The sequence below is a fragment of the Oncorhynchus mykiss genome, chromosome 14 (genome assembly GCF_057628025.1).
Source record: "Oncorhynchus mykiss isolate SJ-2025 chromosome 14, ASM5762802v1, whole genome shotgun sequence".
Classification (NCBI taxonomy): Eukaryota; Metazoa; Chordata; class Actinopteri; order Salmoniformes; family Salmonidae; genus Oncorhynchus; species Oncorhynchus mykiss.
The window spans coordinates 19,287,616-19,306,480 of NC_143035.1; the positions used below are offsets into that span (position 1 = coordinate 19,287,616).

General features: G+C 41.3%; 1 protein-coding gene across 4 annotated transcripts in view; it reads left to right on the forward strand.

Moving 5' to 3' along the window:
- The window catches only part of LOC110488944 (transmembrane anterior posterior transformation protein 1 homolog), a 32,335-nt gene extending 13,802 nt beyond the window's left edge, over nucleotides 1-18,533 (forward strand). For all 4 annotated transcript variants that reach the window (XM_036943088.2, XM_036943087.2, XM_036943090.2 and 1 more), the window contains 11 exons: nucleotides 1,085-1,247; nucleotides 1,587-1,722; nucleotides 1,998-2,095; nucleotides 2,192-2,261; nucleotides 2,923-3,003; nucleotides 3,915-4,024; nucleotides 5,066-5,125; nucleotides 5,245-5,313; nucleotides 5,584-5,660; nucleotides 11,383-11,549; nucleotides 14,387-18,533. In XM_036943088.2, coding sequence (XP_036798983.1) covers nucleotides 1,085-1,247; nucleotides 1,587-1,722; nucleotides 1,998-2,095; nucleotides 2,192-2,261; nucleotides 2,923-3,003; nucleotides 3,915-4,024; nucleotides 5,066-5,125; nucleotides 5,245-5,313; nucleotides 5,584-5,660; nucleotides 11,383-11,549; nucleotides 14,387-14,688 — 1,333 coding nt within the window. In that variant the 3' untranslated portion in view covers nucleotides 14,689-18,533. The remainder of the gene's footprint in view (nucleotides 1-1,084; nucleotides 1,248-1,586; nucleotides 1,723-1,997; nucleotides 2,096-2,191; nucleotides 2,262-2,922; nucleotides 3,004-3,914; nucleotides 4,025-5,065; nucleotides 5,126-5,244; nucleotides 5,314-5,583; nucleotides 5,661-11,382; nucleotides 11,550-14,386) is intronic.
- Nucleotides 18,534-18,865: the final 332 nt, after the last annotated feature.

The window sequence follows — 18,865 nt, forward strand, 5'->3', positions numbered from 1 at the left end:
TGCATTTTTTTTTCTTCTTCTTGAAATGATGCTTTTTTTTGGGAACTTCTTTAAGTTCCCTAAGGTGAGGGTGGTGATGGATAGTCTCATTCGTGGGGTCTTATGCCATTATTCAGTCTATCGCCGGTAGTGGATTTCTGCATATCACATTGTCAGCTCCTTCCATTAGGGACAGGCTGCTGTACAAAACAAACACACTTTTGGAAACCCTTCAGAAATCCACCACCTGCAATCGTTTTGAATACTGCCCTTAGTTTGGATAATGAGTGGTGGGTACTAGTAGTACACTGTAGTTATTAGCTTAGACATACAGTAGATCAGTCTATTTAGTAGCCTTTCACCAGCTACGTCTTGATCTACTTCCTAACAGAGACTCAAGCCCCTAACATGCCCTCATTCTGCCTGCCATTACCTTTCATTTAGCCTACTCATTATGGGTGTAACATACATTAAAAAGGCAGGCTATATGAATAATATTAAAATGTGCATGTGTTCATGTGACAGATTTGGTGAGCTCATTCTTCACCCCCCCGCCCGCCCCAACCGTCTACTTATGTGTTGAATGTTTGATCCTACCTTGATCAACCGGAGTGCACACAAGTTTCATAGTCATATTGTTAATGCTGCTTAATACAAATGGTAATTGATGTTCAAAATAACTGGACAGTCATTCTTCTGGGGTTATTAAACCACTTTGACTCACACATGACACACTGACTTTCTATAGCCTAATAGTGCATGAAGCTGTCGGTCAACCAACATCCCAAGGTTCACTGTGGGAGAATCTCAATTACATACTCCTCACGTATTCTCTCCTCAACTCCTCAAAACCCATTGGATGAGAAAGCCAAAGGTCTTTCCCATCTGACCTTCTACTCCAATGGATTTTGAGAAGAGCATGCAATTGAGATTCCCCCCCATGTCATATCGCACACCGGTGTGACCACTAACAGTAAGCTTACGATAAATTAGATGTGTGTGTGTATACATTAGCATGCATACATATATATATGACTAGGCTCTATGTGTAATGTGTGTGTGTGTGTATGATTTGGCTTTATGTGTAATGTGTGTGTTCTGCCAGTGGCTCGCTCCTGCTGCAGCCGGCCCAGGTGTGTGACATCTTGAAGGGACTGATAATGGTGCTGTGCTACTCCATGATGCACTACGTGGACTACAGCATGATGTACCACCTGATCCGGGGACAGTCCGTCATCAAACTCTACATCATCTATAACATGCTGGAGGTACAATGGGTTGGATTTAGAGCTGTTGCACTAATCTGATCTAATATGCTTCCACTCTATAGCTCTCACTGATCCAGTCATGTATGGCCAGAGAGTAGTTTAAGGGATGCGTATTGGCCGAAGTATTTGATTTGGGCCTCGGATACCCTAATTAGTCTGAAATGGAGCAGGTGATGTCTTCTTATTAAACATGGTTCTAGTTTGAGTTGTTCGGCTGATATGAACCGTACTAAGGCCTAGAGAAGTGTCATGGCTGTAATCTGTCATAGTCTACCACCAATAATGTCAGTTCATTAACCCATGCTGAACTTGACTTAACTACTTACCTACCCTCTTTAGGTTGCCGACAGGCTGTTCTCATCATTTGGCCAAGACATCCTTGATGCTCTCTACTGGACGGCCACGGAGCCCAAAGAGAGGAAGAGAGACAGCATAGGGGTCATCCCCCATTTCATCATGGCTGTGTTCTACGTCTGTATCCTTAATGGAGAACTAGGAAGTATACACAGGAAGTACTCTGCTGTAGGAATGTGTGATCTCTCAACTTCTACCCTCACGCATGTATCACTTTTCAGTTAGTGTTATTTTGTCATTGGAAAAGGTGTCCACTATCAATGATATGTCAACAATCTGAGCCCCTAGAGTGTGCGGCTCTCCTTTTCTTTAACAATGTGAGCACACACACACGCCCCTTACTGCAGCTGATGCTCTTGCCACCATGTTCAGTGTTTTCCTGAGCCTCTGTCTCAGTCCTGCATGCCATCCTCATCATGGTCCAGGCGTCAACACTCAACGTGGCTTTCAACTCTCACAATAAGTCCCTGCTGACCATCATGATGTCCAACAACGTGAGTACACACACACTCATGTACACACACACAAAATGTAATGCTAACATGTAGAGGGCACTAAAATACCTTTTCCTCTATTTCCTGCATGAACAGTTTGTAGAGATCAAAGGAAGTGTGTTCAAGAAGTTTGAGAAGAACAACCTCTTTCAGATGTCCAACAGTGGTGAGTTACTGTAACACATGTCATATGCATTATACTAAACATTTAAGTGTGCTATGGACAGTATCTTTAACACTTAGCTAGTTCTCTGGTTCAAAACACCCAACTTTTACAGTGCTCTGAGTCTGTTACGGTGCTCTGAGCCTTTCTATGCTGTAGGGTAAAACTCAGTGGCAAGCGAAGGGTTAAACCTCCTCCTCACCGTTCTTCCTCCTCTCTTTTAACATTTTGAAGCAGCAATCAGAGCTGTTCATTCAGCTTTGATAACCCAGAAGAGATGCGCTATGGATTTAATGCTTTTTGAACTCTGTCTCTATGTGCCTGCTGGCTGCTGGCTGCATGTTTTCATCTTTGTCGCTGTCATTCTGCACGAATGAAAGGACCCGAAAATAAGCTTGAATCATTTCCCCCTCTTGCAATTTGCTCACACCTTTAAAGATCTGTCAATTTAGCAAGTTACACTTGGTTCCAGACCACACATGATTTCCGATTTAATATATGATATTTATGCCAAATGATATGTAACTTTGAAAGTACATTTGAAAATGGATACCTTATTTGTTGATAGTCCATATTCACTGTTGTTATGTTGGTACATGATTCTAAGTAATAAGTAGTAACCAATATGCCTTTTTTTTTATAATTAAAAAAATAATAATTTTAGATATCAAGGAACGGTTCACCAACTATGTGCTCCTGCTCATCGTCTGCCTCAGGAACATGGAGCAGTTCTCATGGAACCCAGGTAACCATTTCACACACATTACAGCTCATGTCTAGAAGGAATACAGCTTTTGTCAAATTAAAATGTATTTTTATATATTTTTTACATTTTAGCTAACCCTAACCCTTTTCCTAACCTTAACCTAATTCTCTTAACCTGTTATGTTAATTATGTGTAAACTCTCTTAACCTGCTATGAAAAGTCAAGTCTGACAAAAAGCTGTATCCCATCCACTCAAAACCAGATAAACATACAACAATAATGCTTGGATACATTTTATTATGTTTACAGGAACAGGTGCATTTTTCATCAATGTTGTAGCATGTAGGCTACAGTCTGTATTGAACTAAGAAATTATTTCTGTAACACTAGGTTACTGCTACCATCAATCACCCTGAATCCTGGTACCCTTTTTAAAAGCGTTTCATCCACTCCCTAGTGGATAAGTCATTGTGATGATGATGAGAGTAAGGCTGCACTTTATGACCGCTCTCTTAATCCAGTCAGCTGGCCCTGTCATTCCCCCTCGACAACCAGAGCCTCCCAATGTCAGCAGTGGTCATGATGCTAATGTCGTACACTGACAGGGTCTGACCTTATGGTATGACCTAGACCTCATCCAAGACCATTTGGGCAGACTTGCAGACCCAGATGTGAGTGTGATGAAGATTGTACTGTGTCTTGTGTTCAAGTCAAAGTCAAATACTTTTTCTTCCTGTGATGGAACGTATTTGTACTAAGCCTAAAACAAGATGCATGACTGAACCAAGAAATCATGAAATGTACAATTGAGTCAGTTAAAAAGAAAGACCAGACATTCAGTAAGGTCATGAAAGAATAGTGTACATTTAGAATTCAGCTCAATGTTCTTATCCACCCAGAGATTTAGTTTCACTTCACAAGTCAGTTGTCTTGTCTCTGTGTGTTTCCAGATCATCTCTGGGTGTTGTTACCTGACGTCTTCATGGTGATCGCCTCAGAGATCGCAGTGGACATCATCAAACACGCCTTCATCACCAAGTTCAACGAGATCACGGCAGATGTAAGGACGGATCACAGAGATGATCATTAATGATTTGATGAGTGGGAGTTCAATGAACTGAAAACAATGAATACAGTTTGCGGTTGCACACCAAGAGGGAACAGTGTATTTTGAGGTCAATCTAGGAAGTGGATTGAAACTCCCCATTCACAACAACAATCTCCATTAGGAATAAATGGCGCTTAAAAAAAAAAATCTTAAATGGGAATTGAATTAATCTACTGAATAAATTGATTACATTTCAACATAATTGACCTCAACCCTGTGGAAAACACACATGGGTGTGTGACTGTGAATTGTACGGATGTTCACTGGAGAGGGTCTGCTCTGTTCAAGTCTGAAGGATTAGTTGGTTGGCCCTTTTTTTGGATTTCACGGTGGCTTAGGCAGCAAAAATAGCGTGGCACTGTTTAGCCAGTCGTCCTCACTCTCTGCTGTGTGCCTCAACCTCTTTGGCGTGCCGTGGTCTTCTCCCCTCCTCTGCCCTCTTTCTAAATCACAACACGTCACATTATGCCCCAGTAGGCCTACAGAGCTAGCACACCAAACGCCAGCCGCATCCTCAGCCTCATCAACTGGATTATAGCTGCTCCATATCCCACCGTCAATCGTGACCCATTCCCAGCTCTTGTGTGGTGAGAAACTTTGCCTAAGACCTGAAGCTCGAAGGGCTAACACAGTCCTGTGGTGATCAGGAGACCTGGGTTCGAATCCAGTCGGATGCATTGGTCCCGTTACTCTGCGAGGAGTTGGTCATAGGGGGGAGGAGTGTAATGGCGGTGGTTCTTGGGAACCATGCTCACGTGATAAGGAACCTTCCCTGAGACCTGAAAATGACCTAGGCTTAATTTCTGCAAGCTAACACTGTCTTCAAATCCAGTCGGTCACTTGTAGTCTAGTGTTATCAATTTGTTTCTCAGCCATAGCAGATGGGTACAGGTTTCATATCAAACAACATAACCAGAGCGATACAGTATAATAATAGACGCACCCTTATAGTTATAGTTTATGTGTTAATGACGTGGCTGTTTTCTTCCACAGGTATACAGTGAATACAGAGCCAGCCTGGCCTTTGATCTCGTCAGCAGTCGGCAGAAAAATGTACGTAGTAGCATCTCTTGAACACAGTGATTAGGCATCCAGTTACATTATCCCTGCTGTTTTAATCAATGGGTTTTGTTCACTGGTGTAATTGAGTCTTTTTTTTTGTCAATGGGCAGGCCTGCACAGACTACAGCGACTCTGTAGCCAGAAGAATGGGCTTCATTCCTCTTCCTCTTGCAGTCCTGGTAAGATCAGCTTTGTACAACAGTCCAGTGCAGTGTTACAATACTTAGGGGTATGTTGATGGACAGTGTGCAGCTCGGCACTAATTATATGCTTTGTTTTATTGCTATGAATCAAAGTACAGTTCCTTATTGTATGAAATTGTTTATTCATTTCAGGACAGTGTAGTTGATTTAGAACTCAATTTTATTGTATCAAATTGACTACTTCCTTACCACTGTCACATGCAACAATGTTTCTACTGAAGATTTTATTTCTATTGTAATTGACAGCTAATCCGTGTGGTGATGAGTTCAGTGAATGTACAGGGAGCCCTGTCCTACTCCTGTCTGTTGCTCTTCTACTTGGGGTAAGACTCAAATCAAGTTCTTATTCTTTGTCATATATTATGATTTTCATTTACATAGCACCTCTTCCACCACGTAAATGTACTCACTTTACACGTTTCCTAGACTAACTTGCCGTGTCAGTCATGCAATACAGGTATCATTAATTGTTAGCATGGGAGTCACACTTTATGCAGTGTATTTTCTATGTGGATGTTCGTGCCAGTCTGATCCTATTGAGTTACGTTAGCATGAGCCTTCTGCTTGGCTTTGATAGGGCTTTTCTTTTTCTCACCATGTGGGTATCGGGGATGTAAACTAGTCACCTTTCGGCGAAATTGGCCGTTTTGAATCCAAAATAGGTGACCTAGGTGAATCGTGTAGATCCGTTGAGAAAGGTTTGGGAGGTGGTGGCTTTAGATCATTACTGGCTGTAAGCGAACAGTGATGCGCGTTCGGAGCAATACCGACTGTGACCAAGGCTCAGCCAATCGTTCACATAATAGAATGCAGCACGCGATTGGAGAGATTTGCTAGTTACAGATTCAGCGAGGGCTCTGGAAAGACAGCAGTAGGGTGCAAAGGCAGTTTGTTAGTTACAGATTCAGCGAGGGCTCTGGAAAGACAGCAGTAGAGTGCAAAGGCAGTTTGCTAGTTACAGATTCAGCGAGGGCTCTGGAAAGACAGCAGTAGGGTGCAACGGCAGTTTGTTAGTTACAGATTCAGCGAGGTCTCTGGAAAGACAGCAGTAGGGTGCAAAGGCAGTTTGTTAGTTACAGCAGCTCGTCCCTGAATGATAACGGAAGAGGTAGATGAGAAAGAAGCCTGACCAGGAACGGGGGTTTGTAAAGTTTGAGGTGAGGGAGAAAGTGTTGTTAGCGTTAAGTATCTCGCTATAGTAGCTGGATCTAATTCTCCATTAGCTAGCCAGATAAATGTTGAGCAACATTAGCCAATTTAGCCGATCAAATTATTGAGTTTATTGTGTGAAAATTAGCTGGCTAATGAAGTCAGACAGCTAGCTTGCGAACGTTACAACATCAGATGAGCTAACGTTTGTAACCGAACCAATTCGCTATAGTATTAACTGGTATACGATTCTTGCCGTTTCTCAAGTTTTAACGCGTTAGTTGTTTAATGGACCCTGGCAATCTGTGTGAAATGTGAACTAGCTAAGGAACCAACTATATATGTGAACTAATGTTTTTCCTGTACAGTATGTGGTCAATTTTCAGAATGAGAGAATTAGGTGAAAATGAGGCGTTCCTTGTTAAACAAGTGGATTCAGGGATCAAGTGTAGCTGGAGCTGGGCCTGACTTATGCTGTAGGCCAATAGAGGTGACGGAAACAGGCCACACGCTTTCCCTCTTTCAATACAGGGAATTAAAAAGGGGTATGACAGGTGTACTCTCTGCCTGAAAGAGATCAATTATGCCAACAAAGGGTATCATGCTCTGCTGGCACATTGTAGAACCGATGTCCACAGGCAGAAAGTGAACAATGTAGCCCAAATATATTGCTTTTGTTGTGTTGAACTTGATAGTAACACTTTTGTTGTGTTGAACTTGATAGTAACACTTTTGTTGTGTTGAACTTGATAGTAACACTTTTGTTGTGTTGAACTTGACAGTAACCCTTTTGTTGTGTTGAACTTGACAGTAACACTTTTGTTGTGTTGAACTTGACAGTAACACTTTTGTTGTGTTGAACTTGACAGTAACACTTTTGTTGTGTTGAACTTGACAGTAACACTTTTGTTGTGTTGAACTTGACAGTAACACTTTTGTTGTGTTGAACTTGACAGTAACACTTTTGTTGTGTTGAACTTGACAGTAACACTTTTGTTGTGTTGAACTTGATAGTAACACTTTTGTTGTGTTGAACTTGACAGTAACACTTTTGTTGTGTTGAACTTGACAGTAACACTTTTGTTGTGTTGAACTTGACAGTAACACTTTTGTTGTGTTGAACTTGACAGTAACACTTTTGTTGTGTTGAACTTGACAGTAACACTTTTGTTGTGTTGAACTTGACAGTAACACTTTTGTTGTGTTGAACTTGACAGTAACACTTTTGTTGTGTTGAACTTGACAGTAACACTTTTGTTGTGTTGAACTTGACAGTAACCCTTTTGTTGTGTTGAACTTGACAGTAACACTTTTGTTGTGTTGAACTTGACAGTAACCCTTTTGTTGTGTTGAACTTGACAGTAACACTTTTGTTGTGTTGAACTTGACAGTAACCCTTTTGTTGTGTTGAACTTGACAGTAACACTTTTGTTGTGTTGAACTTGACAGTAACACTTTTGTTGTGTTGAACTTGACAGTAACACTTTTGTTGTGTTGAACTTGACAGTAACACTTTTGTTGTGTTGAACTTGACAGTAACACTTTTGTTGTGTTGAACTTGACAGTAACCCTTTTGTTGTGTTGAACTTGACAGTAACACTTTTGTTGTGTTGAACTTGATAGTAACACTTTTGTTGTGTTGAACTTGATAGTAACACTTTTGTTGTGTTGAACTTGACAGTAACCCTTTTGTTGTGTTGAACTTGATAGTAACACTTTTGTTGTGTTGAACTTGATAGTAACACTTTTGTTGTGTTGAACTTGACAGTAACACTTTTGTTGTGTTGAACTTGACAGTAACACTTTTGTTGTGTTGAACTTGATAGTAACACTTTTGTTGTGTTGAACTTGACAGTAACACTTTTGTTGTGTTGAACTTGATAGTAACACTTTTGTTGTGTTGAACTTGATAGTAACACTTTTGTTGTGTTGAACTTGACAGTAACACTTTTGTGTGAGTGAGGGGGGATTATTAAATGTTTTACTCAGTTCATGTTATTTTTGCACACATGTAGCCTTGTGCACTAGATCCATGTCTACTATAGTGACCACTATAATAGAGCGAAAATAGAATGCCTGTTTGTTTCATTCTATTTCTACTTGAGATGTTTTTTTCCCAAGTGCAATATTTAGATGTGTGTGTGTGTGTGTGTGTGTGTGGTCACAAGCGTTCTATTATAAAGGCTGTCATGGCAAACTGCAATATTAGTGTATTGTTTTTTTCTCTACTGGAGTGTCATTTAAAGTAAAGTCTAGGTAACAAATAACATTGGATTGCTTTCCTTACATTTTTTAGCTGTGAGTTAGTTTCACATTACCCACTTTTTATTTTACACACAGAGACTGATTATGTAGATCATATTCTTTTGTTGTTTAATTAGTTAAAACCTACATTAACCCCTAGCAGGGATTTTTTTTTGCATGTTTCAGAGAGAGAAAGTGTCACTCAACAGTTTGCATCCCTGGGGTATAGACCACTGAACAGTTATCCTGAGGTGGAATACAACATTGTCATCGCCAGTGCCCACCCACCCCCTCACGTCCGTTTTAAAAATAGCTGTGTCCCCAACGGACGCTGGTGTCTGTGCAAAGACCACAGTACGGCTAGCACGAGCCCAGCAAAAACCCTCTGAGGGCGTTTGGTCCACAGACATAGATGTGGCTGTCTCTCTCCATCGGATTTCAAATGCATCATAGGCTTCAGATATGCAGAAGCCTAGTGTGTCCTAAAGCTGTTGGTTAATGATGACCTTTTTTGTCCATGTACTGAGCGTTATAAAGCCAATTACTTTGTGTTCGTTTATTTTTGGGGTGCCTAACTTTAATTTTCCACAGTAAAAGCCCTTCATACTCCGTGTGGGTAGTATGGATACTTTGTGGGTAATGTTGCTATTCCCTAATACGGTGAGATTTTGAGCTAACCTTTTGAATTGGCAATTTTTAATTGAATACCAAATATGTGCCAAAAAGGCCATACCAGTATACCTTATCTGTATTTAAGTATACAATCAAATCTAGACCTGTCCACAATGAAAACACTCAATGATTACAGTATTTTGCTCTTGTGAGCAAATTACAAATAGTCCCCTTCACCTTGGATAGCATTACTAATCGTCTTTTCCCTCTATAGAATGGTGAATATCATTACTAACCCTCTTTTCCCTGTGTAGAATGGTGAATATCATTACTGATCCTCTTTTCCCTGTGTAGGATGGTGAATATCATTACTGATCCTCTTTTCCCTGTGTAGGATGGTGAATATCATTACTGATCCTCTTTTCCCTGTGTAGGATGGTGAATATCATTACTGATCCTCTTTTCCCTGTGTATTATGGTGAATATCATTACTGATCCTCTTTTCCCTGTGTAGGATGGTGAATATCATTACTGATCCTCTTTTCCCTGTGTAGGATGGTGAATATCATTACTAACCCTCTTTTCCCTTTGTAGAATGGTGAATATCATTACTGATCCTCTTTTCCCTGTGTAGGATGGTGAATATCATTACTGATCCTCTTTTCCCTGTGTAGGATGGTGAATATCATTACTGATCCTCTTTTCCCTGTGTAGGATGGTGAATATCATTACTGATCCTCTTTTCCCTGTGTAGGATGGTGAATATCATTACTAACCCTCTTTTCCCTTTGTAGAATGGTGAATATCATTACTGATCCTCTTTTCCCTGTGTAGGATGGTGAATATCATTACTGAGCCTCTTTTCCCTGTGTAGGATGGTGAATATCATTACTGATCCTCTTTTCCCTGTGTAGGATGGTGAATATCATTACTGATCCTCTTTTTCCCTGTGTATTATGGTGAATATCATTACTGATCCTCTTTTCCCTGTGTAGAATGGTGAATATCATTACTGATCCTCTTTTCCCTGTGTAGGATGGTGAATATCATTACTGATCCTCTTTTCCCTGTGTAGGATGGTGAATATCATTACTGATCCTCTTTTCCCTGTGTAGGATTGTGAATATCATTACTGATCCTCTTTTTCCCTGTGTATTATGGTGAATATCATTACTGATCCTCTTTTCCCTGTGTAGGATGGTGAATATCATTACTGATCCTCTTTTCCCTGTGTAGGATGGTGAATATCATTACTAACCCTCTTTTCCCTTTGTAGAATGGTGAATATCATTACTGATCCTCTTTTTCCCTGTGTATTATGGTGAATATCATTACTGATCCTCTTTTCCCTGTGTAGGATGGTGAATATCATTACTGATCCTCTTTTTCCCTGTGTATTATGGTGAATATCATTACTGATCCTCTTTTCCCTGTGTAGGATGGTGAATATCATTACTGATCCTCTTTTTCCCTGTGTATTATGGTGAATATCATTACTGATCCTCTTTTTCCCTGTGTATGATGGTGAATATCATTACTGATCCTCTTTTCCCTGTGTAGGATGGTGAATATCATTACTGATCCTCTTTTCCCTGTGTAGGATGGTGAATATCATTACTGATCCTCTTTTCCCTGTGTAGGATGGTGAATATCATTACTGATCCTCTTTTCCCTGTGTAGGATGGTGAATATCATTACTGATCCTCTTTTCCCTGTGTAGGATGGTAAATATCATTACTGATCCTCTTTTCCCTGTGTAGGATGGTGAATATCATTACTGATCCTCTTTTCCCTGTGTAGGATGGTGAATATCATTACTGATCCTCTTTTCCCTGTGTAGGATGGTGAATATCATTACTGATCCTCTTTTCCCTGTGTAGGATGGTGAATATCATTACTGATCCTCTTTTCCCTGTGTAGGATGGTGAATATCATTACTGATCCTCTTTTTCTTGTGCAGGATGGTGAATATCATTACTGATCCTCTTTTCCCTGTGTAGGTTGGTGAATATCATTACTGATCCTCTTTTCCCTGTGTAGGATGGTGACCCTGAAGGTGCTGAACAGTATTGTGCTACTGGGGAAGTCGTGTGTGTATGTGAAGAGAGCCAACATGGAGGACAAACTGTTTGAGAGGCCCTCCACAGCCGCCCCCGGGAAGACGCCTAGTAGAACCAGGAAAACATCCAGATGTACTGCCCCCTCAGGTACCCAGCGACTGACGATACCCTGGTATTACCCAGCGACAGACGATACCCTAGTATTACCCAGCGACAGACGATACCCTAGTATTTATCTTTATTTTACCAGGGAGGGAACAGCTTCTCATTTACAATAATCACCTGGGAACAGGTACAAACCTTGCATAAGACCATGAACACTTCCTGAGCTAATGCCTAGGGTTTTGCTCAGTGTGCTAACACAATATTATGGCATGCAGCAGACCCAGATTCGAACCCAGTCAGTCACATACAGCCTACCCAGCTTCAATAAGACACTTGGTTACATTAAATTACTCATTCTTCTTAGCAATCCCAGCATGCCAAACCCAGCCTCAAGCGAGCAGATGCGTATTCCGACTCGGGTAATTGAACACCCGCAGTGCCCCACACACACACACACACACACACACACACAATCTCTGTCATCCACATCGAAACTGCTATTGAAATTCGATGCACGTGACAGAGAAATTGTTAGTTGTGTGTTTCTCAGTGCGCATGGATCTTCAGCTTGGCAGACGAGCCTGCTGCGCTAAGCTGAGAGCATTAGAGCAACAAGCAGCGCCACGTCGTCACTTCCGAGATCTTCCTCACTACTGTGTTTATACAGAACCGCCATTTTCAGAGAAAAGATTCAGTAGTACAGTATGTGACATGTTAAAGCACCAAACCATATGTTACTAGAATTATGCTCTCAATGTTCATAACCCAATGTAATTAAACTACTCAGTCTGCAACCCAGGATTTGTAAGATACTGGTTGAATGAAACAGACGGAGGCCAAGCTATGATAGCCAAAATGTTTATTCACGAGAGCGCTAGTTCGTTGTACAACACCATTCATTTTATACTGGCTCCTTACGCACATACTCTCACACACAAACAGAAGGTATCCTACGGACATACTGTCTCCCTACCCAGCCGACATAGATTATGGAGACCGTGAGAAGCACTCCCTGTTCTCCCCCAAGATTATGGAGACCGTGAGAAGCACTCCCTGTTCTCCCCCAAGATTGGGGAGGCCGTGAGAAGTACTCCCTGCCCTCTCCCAAATCTCTGTGGCCCCTAGCCAAGGTCGGCACCGAATTTTGCTCAGACAGTCTGTGTTTAAGATACTATAGGGACATATTGTACAATTATATTGTTTTACCCTAATTCTGACTAAAACTACACACATCATTAATAATAATTTTATGATCCTAATCAATTTCATACAATTATATGGTTTCAGGGTGGAATATTCTAATCATTCATTTAAACATTCCATTAACACCATATCATGTGGGATCAGAAGGTCTCTGAAGCCTGAATGCTTCCGCTGCTATTCTTAATTAGCCCATCTGTAACTACTGTACTCAACCCGGCTGTCTCTTCTGGGCTGCATTCATAAGGGCAAAATGTTTTGGGTTGGAAAACAAGCATCTCTTATTGGACGAGTTCAGGTAGTCCTCGGTTTGGCCGGTAGGGATATCCTTGTCTCATCACGCACCAGCGACTCCTGTGGCGGGCCAGGCCCAGTGTGCGCTAACCAAGGTAGCCAGGTGCACGGTGTTTCCTCCGACACATTGGTGCATCTGGCTTCCTGGTTGGAGGTGCGCTGTGTTAAGAAGCAGTGCGGTTGGGTTGTGTTTCGGAGGACGCATGGCTTTCGACCTTCGTCTCTCCCGAGCCCGTACGGGAGTTGTAACGATGAGACAAGATATTAATTACTAACAATTGGATACCACGAAATTGGGGAGAAAAAGTCTGTTGGGAATATCAGTGACAGGTTTTTTGCGTAGCACATGTGAATAACATTTAGAAAACGGAAACAAGCATCCGGGGCACAGGGGTGAACAGGATGCTAGGTCGCTCTGAATTTTCCTGGCTTGGTATCGTATCATTAATAAGATGTTGGTATTGTGACAACACTAGTCCCCCCCTATTTCATTCCATTTGGTGCCTAATGAACACCTTGGAGAAATGGGTTAATTTTAGCCCACAGGTTCCAATGGATGCCTTACCATACTAACAGACTGGTTTGTCTCTCGTTCTTCATAACCATTTGGATGAAGATCTAATTGGAGGTGCCGTATGTCTGAGGAAGAGAATAAACTGATGAGCAACTGTGGTCTCCCTCAGGCTGTGTCATGGAAGCTTCTGGTGAAAGCATATGGCTAGTTGAGGAAATAATGGATAAAGACCACAAATGTGTGTTGGTTATACTACTGATTCAGTACCACAATGCATTTTCTAAAGTAGGCCTGCTGTATCCCCTTGTGTTGTTGCCTGTAAAGGAGCCCACATGTATTTCATGCAGTCTGGCGAATACACACATATACACTTGATTGCTGCTCGCCTGGTAAAGTCTAATTTGCAACCCACTCTTTTATATGCAAGTGAGGCATGCCAGCGCCCTGGGCAAATGGCTGTCTTCGTAGAGTAGTAACCCATGTGCTGATATGCTGCTGCTTCACTCAACTTTATTTGAATATATCAGAGGTCATGAATTATTCTGTTTGGCCGACCAAACTTGTGTTTTACACTGAATACTGGTATTTAAGGCCAGGATTAGTGGAGCTTGAGAAATCTACTGGTATTAATGTAGCCGTGTCTCTTTGACCCAACCATATATAGTAGGAGTTTTTATTCTTATAAATTCATTTAGTTGGTTTTTCTGTTATTTTGTATCTCTACAGTCAAATCTAATCAAAAACTAATTTTGCGATGTTCTTGTTTACTTGCTTATTGTCTGTAAGTGTGAGTGTTACTAACTTATCTCCAATCCTCAAATTACCAAGTATTGTTCATGTTTGTGTTAAATCTCTCTCTCTGTCCCGTCAGGTGATCCGTGGTCCGAGCGGTCCCCATCCAGTCCTTCCTGCACCTTCACCGCCCAGCCTACCCCCACTGCCAGCCCCACCCTGCGGCCAGAGACCGTACCCCCTCCCCCCACTACTTCCACAACTCCAGCCAGCCCTCCCATCCCAGAGCCGGACCCTGACACCCTCACCCCCTCGCCCTCTGCCACTCCTGAGCAGAAAGAGGAGGAAGGGATGGAAGGCACAGAGCTGAAGCATAGGACCCCTAAAAAGGATCTGCTGGATGTTGACCGCTTCACTATATGTGGGAACCGCATCGATTGACCCCTTCTATTGACCCCTCCCCAAAAAAGTGATAATCACTCAGGAGAGGCGGTGAGCTGGACGCACGCCAGCATTTCGGCTCTCTTAGCCAAAGCCAGCGGAAGCAACATGTATTTATTGAGCTAGACAGACAGTAAGTTATTGCCATACAGTAAGCTATTGTGGACTCTGGGACTGGCTGTTTAATTTAAGTCGACCTGTTGTTTTTTTTGGGGCCCGACAAGAGAACTAAGTTGGTTGGGCAACGGAAGAATGTGAACGGTATTGTTGTTTCCATGACAACCCAGTCGTGTGCGCGTGTGTGCGTGCACGGACACAAATGTGAATCATGAGAAATGGGGCCTCTTCTCAGATAAACATCCAGCAAGAGATGAACAAACTAAAATCAAACTGCAAATGAGGTTTCTGGATCATTATGGTTTACAGGAAAACAATACCATGTTAAATTAGTTATCTGTCAATGTTATACAGTTTAATATGGACATACAGTGCCTTGCGAAAGTATTCGGCCCCCTTGAACTTTGCGACCTTTTGCCACATTTCAGGCTTCAAACATAAAGATATAAAACTGTATTTTTTTGTGAAGAATCAACAACAAGTGGGACACAATCATGAAGTGGAACGACATTTATTGGATATTTCAAACTTTTTTAACAAATCAAAAACTGAAATATTGGGCGTGCAAAATTATTCAGCCCCCTTAAGTTAATACTTTGTAGCGCCACCTTTTGCTGCGATTACAGCTGTAAGTCGCTTGGGGTATGTCTCTATCAGTTTTGCACATCGAGAGACTTACATTTTTTCCCATTCCTCCTTGCAAAACAGCTCGAGCTCAGTGAGGTTGGATGGAGAGCATTTGTGAACAGCAGTTTTCAGTTCTTTCCACAGATTCTCGATTGGATTCAGGTCTGGACTTTGACTTGGCCATTCTAACACCTGGATATGTTTATTTTTGAACCATTCCATTGTAGATTTTGCTTTATGTTTTGGATCATTGTCTTGTTGGAAGACAAATCTCCGTCCCAGTCTCAGGTCTTTTGCAGACTCCATCAGGTTTTCTTCCAAAATGGTCCTGTATTTGGCTCCATCCATCTTCCCATCAATTTTAACCATCTTCCCTGTCCCTGCTGAAGAAAAGCAGGCCCAAACCATGATGCTGCCACCACCATGTTTGACAGTGGGGATGGTGTGTTCAGCTGTGTTGCTTTTACGCCAAACATAACGTTTTGCATTGTTGCCAAAAAGTTCCATTTTGGTTTCATCTGACCAGAGCACCTTCTTCCACATGGTTGGTGTGTCTCCCAGGTGTCTTGTGGCAAACTTTAACCAACACTTTTTATGGATATCTTTTAAGAAATGTCTTTCTTCTTGCCACTCTTCCATAAAGGCCAGATTTGTGCAATATACGACTGATTGTTGTCCTATGGACAGAGTCTCCCACCTCAGCTGTAGATCTCTGCAGTTCATCCAGAGTGATCATGGGCCTCTTGGCTGCATCTCTGATCAGTCTTCTCCTTGTATGAGCTGAAAGTTTAGAGGGACGGCCAGGTCTTGGAAGATTTGCAGTGGTCTGATACTCCTTCCGTTTCAATATTATCGCTTGCACAGTGCTCCTTGGGATGTTTAAAGCTTGGGAAATCTTTTTGTATCCAAATCCGGCTTTAAACTTCTTCACAACAGTATCTCGGACCTGCCTGGTGTGTTCCTTGTTCTTCATGATGCTCTCTGCGCTTTTAACGGACCTCTGAGACTATCACAGTGCAGGTGCATTTATACGGAGACTTGATTACACACAGGTGGATTGTATTTATCATCATTAGTCATTTAGGTCGACATTGGATCATTCAGAGATCCTCACTGAACTTCTGGAGAGAGTTTGCTGCACTGAAAGTAAAGGGGCTGAATAATTTTGCACGCCCAATTTTTCAGTTTTTGAATTGTTAAAAAAGTTTGAAATATCCAATAAATGTCGTTCCACTTCATGATTGTGTCCCACTTGTTGTTGATTCTTCACAAAAAAATACAGTTTTATATCTTTATGTTTGAAGCCTGAAATGTGGCAAAAGGTCGCAAAGTTCAAGGGGGCTGAATACTTTCGCAAGGCACTGTATTAGATCGAAATGACTGAAATTAAAAACTATTTGCTCATCAAAAATCTTGACCCGAATAAATGGAATTTAGTGTTATGAAATATCACATTTGGTACGAGTTCCATTTGGTAGTGTGAAGAACATCTATACATGTGACTATGTAGGGAGCTTTCTTTTACAGATATTGTAATATCCTTCAGTTTGATTTAAAAGAGCCACGGGTACCCTTCATTTGATGGTTTTATGTTCGCCATTACCACAATTATTGCACATATTTCCTTTGTGGCAGCAGAGTAGCCTAGTGGTTAGAGCGCTGGACTAGTAACCGAAAGGTTGCAAGATCGAATGCCCGAGCTGAGAAGGTACAAAATCTGTCGTTCTGCCCCTGAACAGGCAGTTAACCCACTGTTCCTAGGCCGTCATTGAAAAATAAGAATTTGTTCTTAAGTGACTTGCCTAGTTAAATAAAGAATAAATAAATAACAATTGTGGAAAGTTCATAATATGATTTTATGATGACAATAATCCCTATTTTGGTGTATTCTGGGTTGTCAAACCTTTGGGGATTTTTGTTATGAATGTTGCACTGATGTACCGTATTGTCTTAAATATGATACATATGACAGGTTTTCTAGCTATTTTTCATGCAATGTTTTAATGTTTACTTCCTGAGCATTTCAGAAGCAATTTATCCAAAACATGCTTTTTTAATTCAGTAATTTCACCATGCCTTGAGGGAAGTTGTTTTGCTTTGATTTGGCCCTTTGTATTTCATTGCTACAGTTAACTATAAACTCACTGGTATTTTTTCTATACCAGTGGCCAAAATGTATATTAGACTGGCCTGATTCTGATTTGGTGCCAATCTTATTAGAATCTGATAAGTGAAACATAATGTATTATTTAGTTATAATATTGTATCATTTTATACTATATTTAAACACCTGGCCATAATGTTACAGCTGCTGTGCTTATATGTGTTGGGAAATGGAAGCCACTGAACCTCCATTTGAGTAGAACAGCGTAGAAATCAATCAATGATGCAAAGTGACATAGCACTTCATTGGTCTTGCTGTTTAGGTTCTTTAGGCAACACTTTACATGGTGTACAGTATTTTATCACAAGCAGGTACCACTGCTGTCTGTATTCCAAGTAAAGAAACCAGTGAGTGCTTACTGTAAATGGTACGTACCAGGGTTAGGGTAAATTCCATTTTCAATTCAGTTTGTTTTGGATTGACTGAATTGAAAACAGAATTGACCCCAACCCTGGTAAGTATTGCACAACTTTTACAGGATATTAATGACAGCTATGTTTCTTCTGTTATGGTAGGTACTCTGGTATAAGCCCTATGTAATGTAAAGGGATGCCATTTTTTTCTCGCTATTATGAAAATATGTAAAGTGTGAAATACTCACGCATATCAGCATTGATCATACTTTGTTTTCAGAAAAGCTGTTTTTAATGTTCATTACCATTGTTATAAGGAAGATTGTTCTATTTTTGGAGCTGCCAGGTCAAATCAAACCCGATTGTATTTGTCACGTGCTGAATACAACAGGTGTAGACTTTATAATATTTGATAGTATTTTGCGCGTAGAACTTCCACAGAACCATCTCCAGGGGTTTTGTACTGTTCTGATGCAATGATGAAAACCTGTTCACTTAATCTCATCTGTTTGGTTCATAAGAACTTCACCGTGATATGAAATGGCCCTCTTTTTGGGGTGATGATGAATAAAAGTTATTTTGTACTTCTGTTGTCATTGTCTAACATCTACAGTTTGAGGGGTGATTCTCGCTCTCTCTCTCACTGTCTCTCGTCCTCTCTCATCTCATCAGATGACCCCAAGCCTGAGTTGAGCCCCTCCACTCATTCCTGCTCATCCATACTCCCTTCCTTTTCTTCCGTTACCAGCAAGCCCCTGTAGAGGTTTACAGTTGAGGTAAGCTGACTGTCACGCTCACATCAATAATGACCTTACCTCCTAAAGAAGAAGAGGGCGCTGACTCAGACAGGTAGTATAAATCTACCCCCAGCCAAGCATGTCTGAGAGGGCTTAGCGTCTTACCTTGGAGGCTGAGC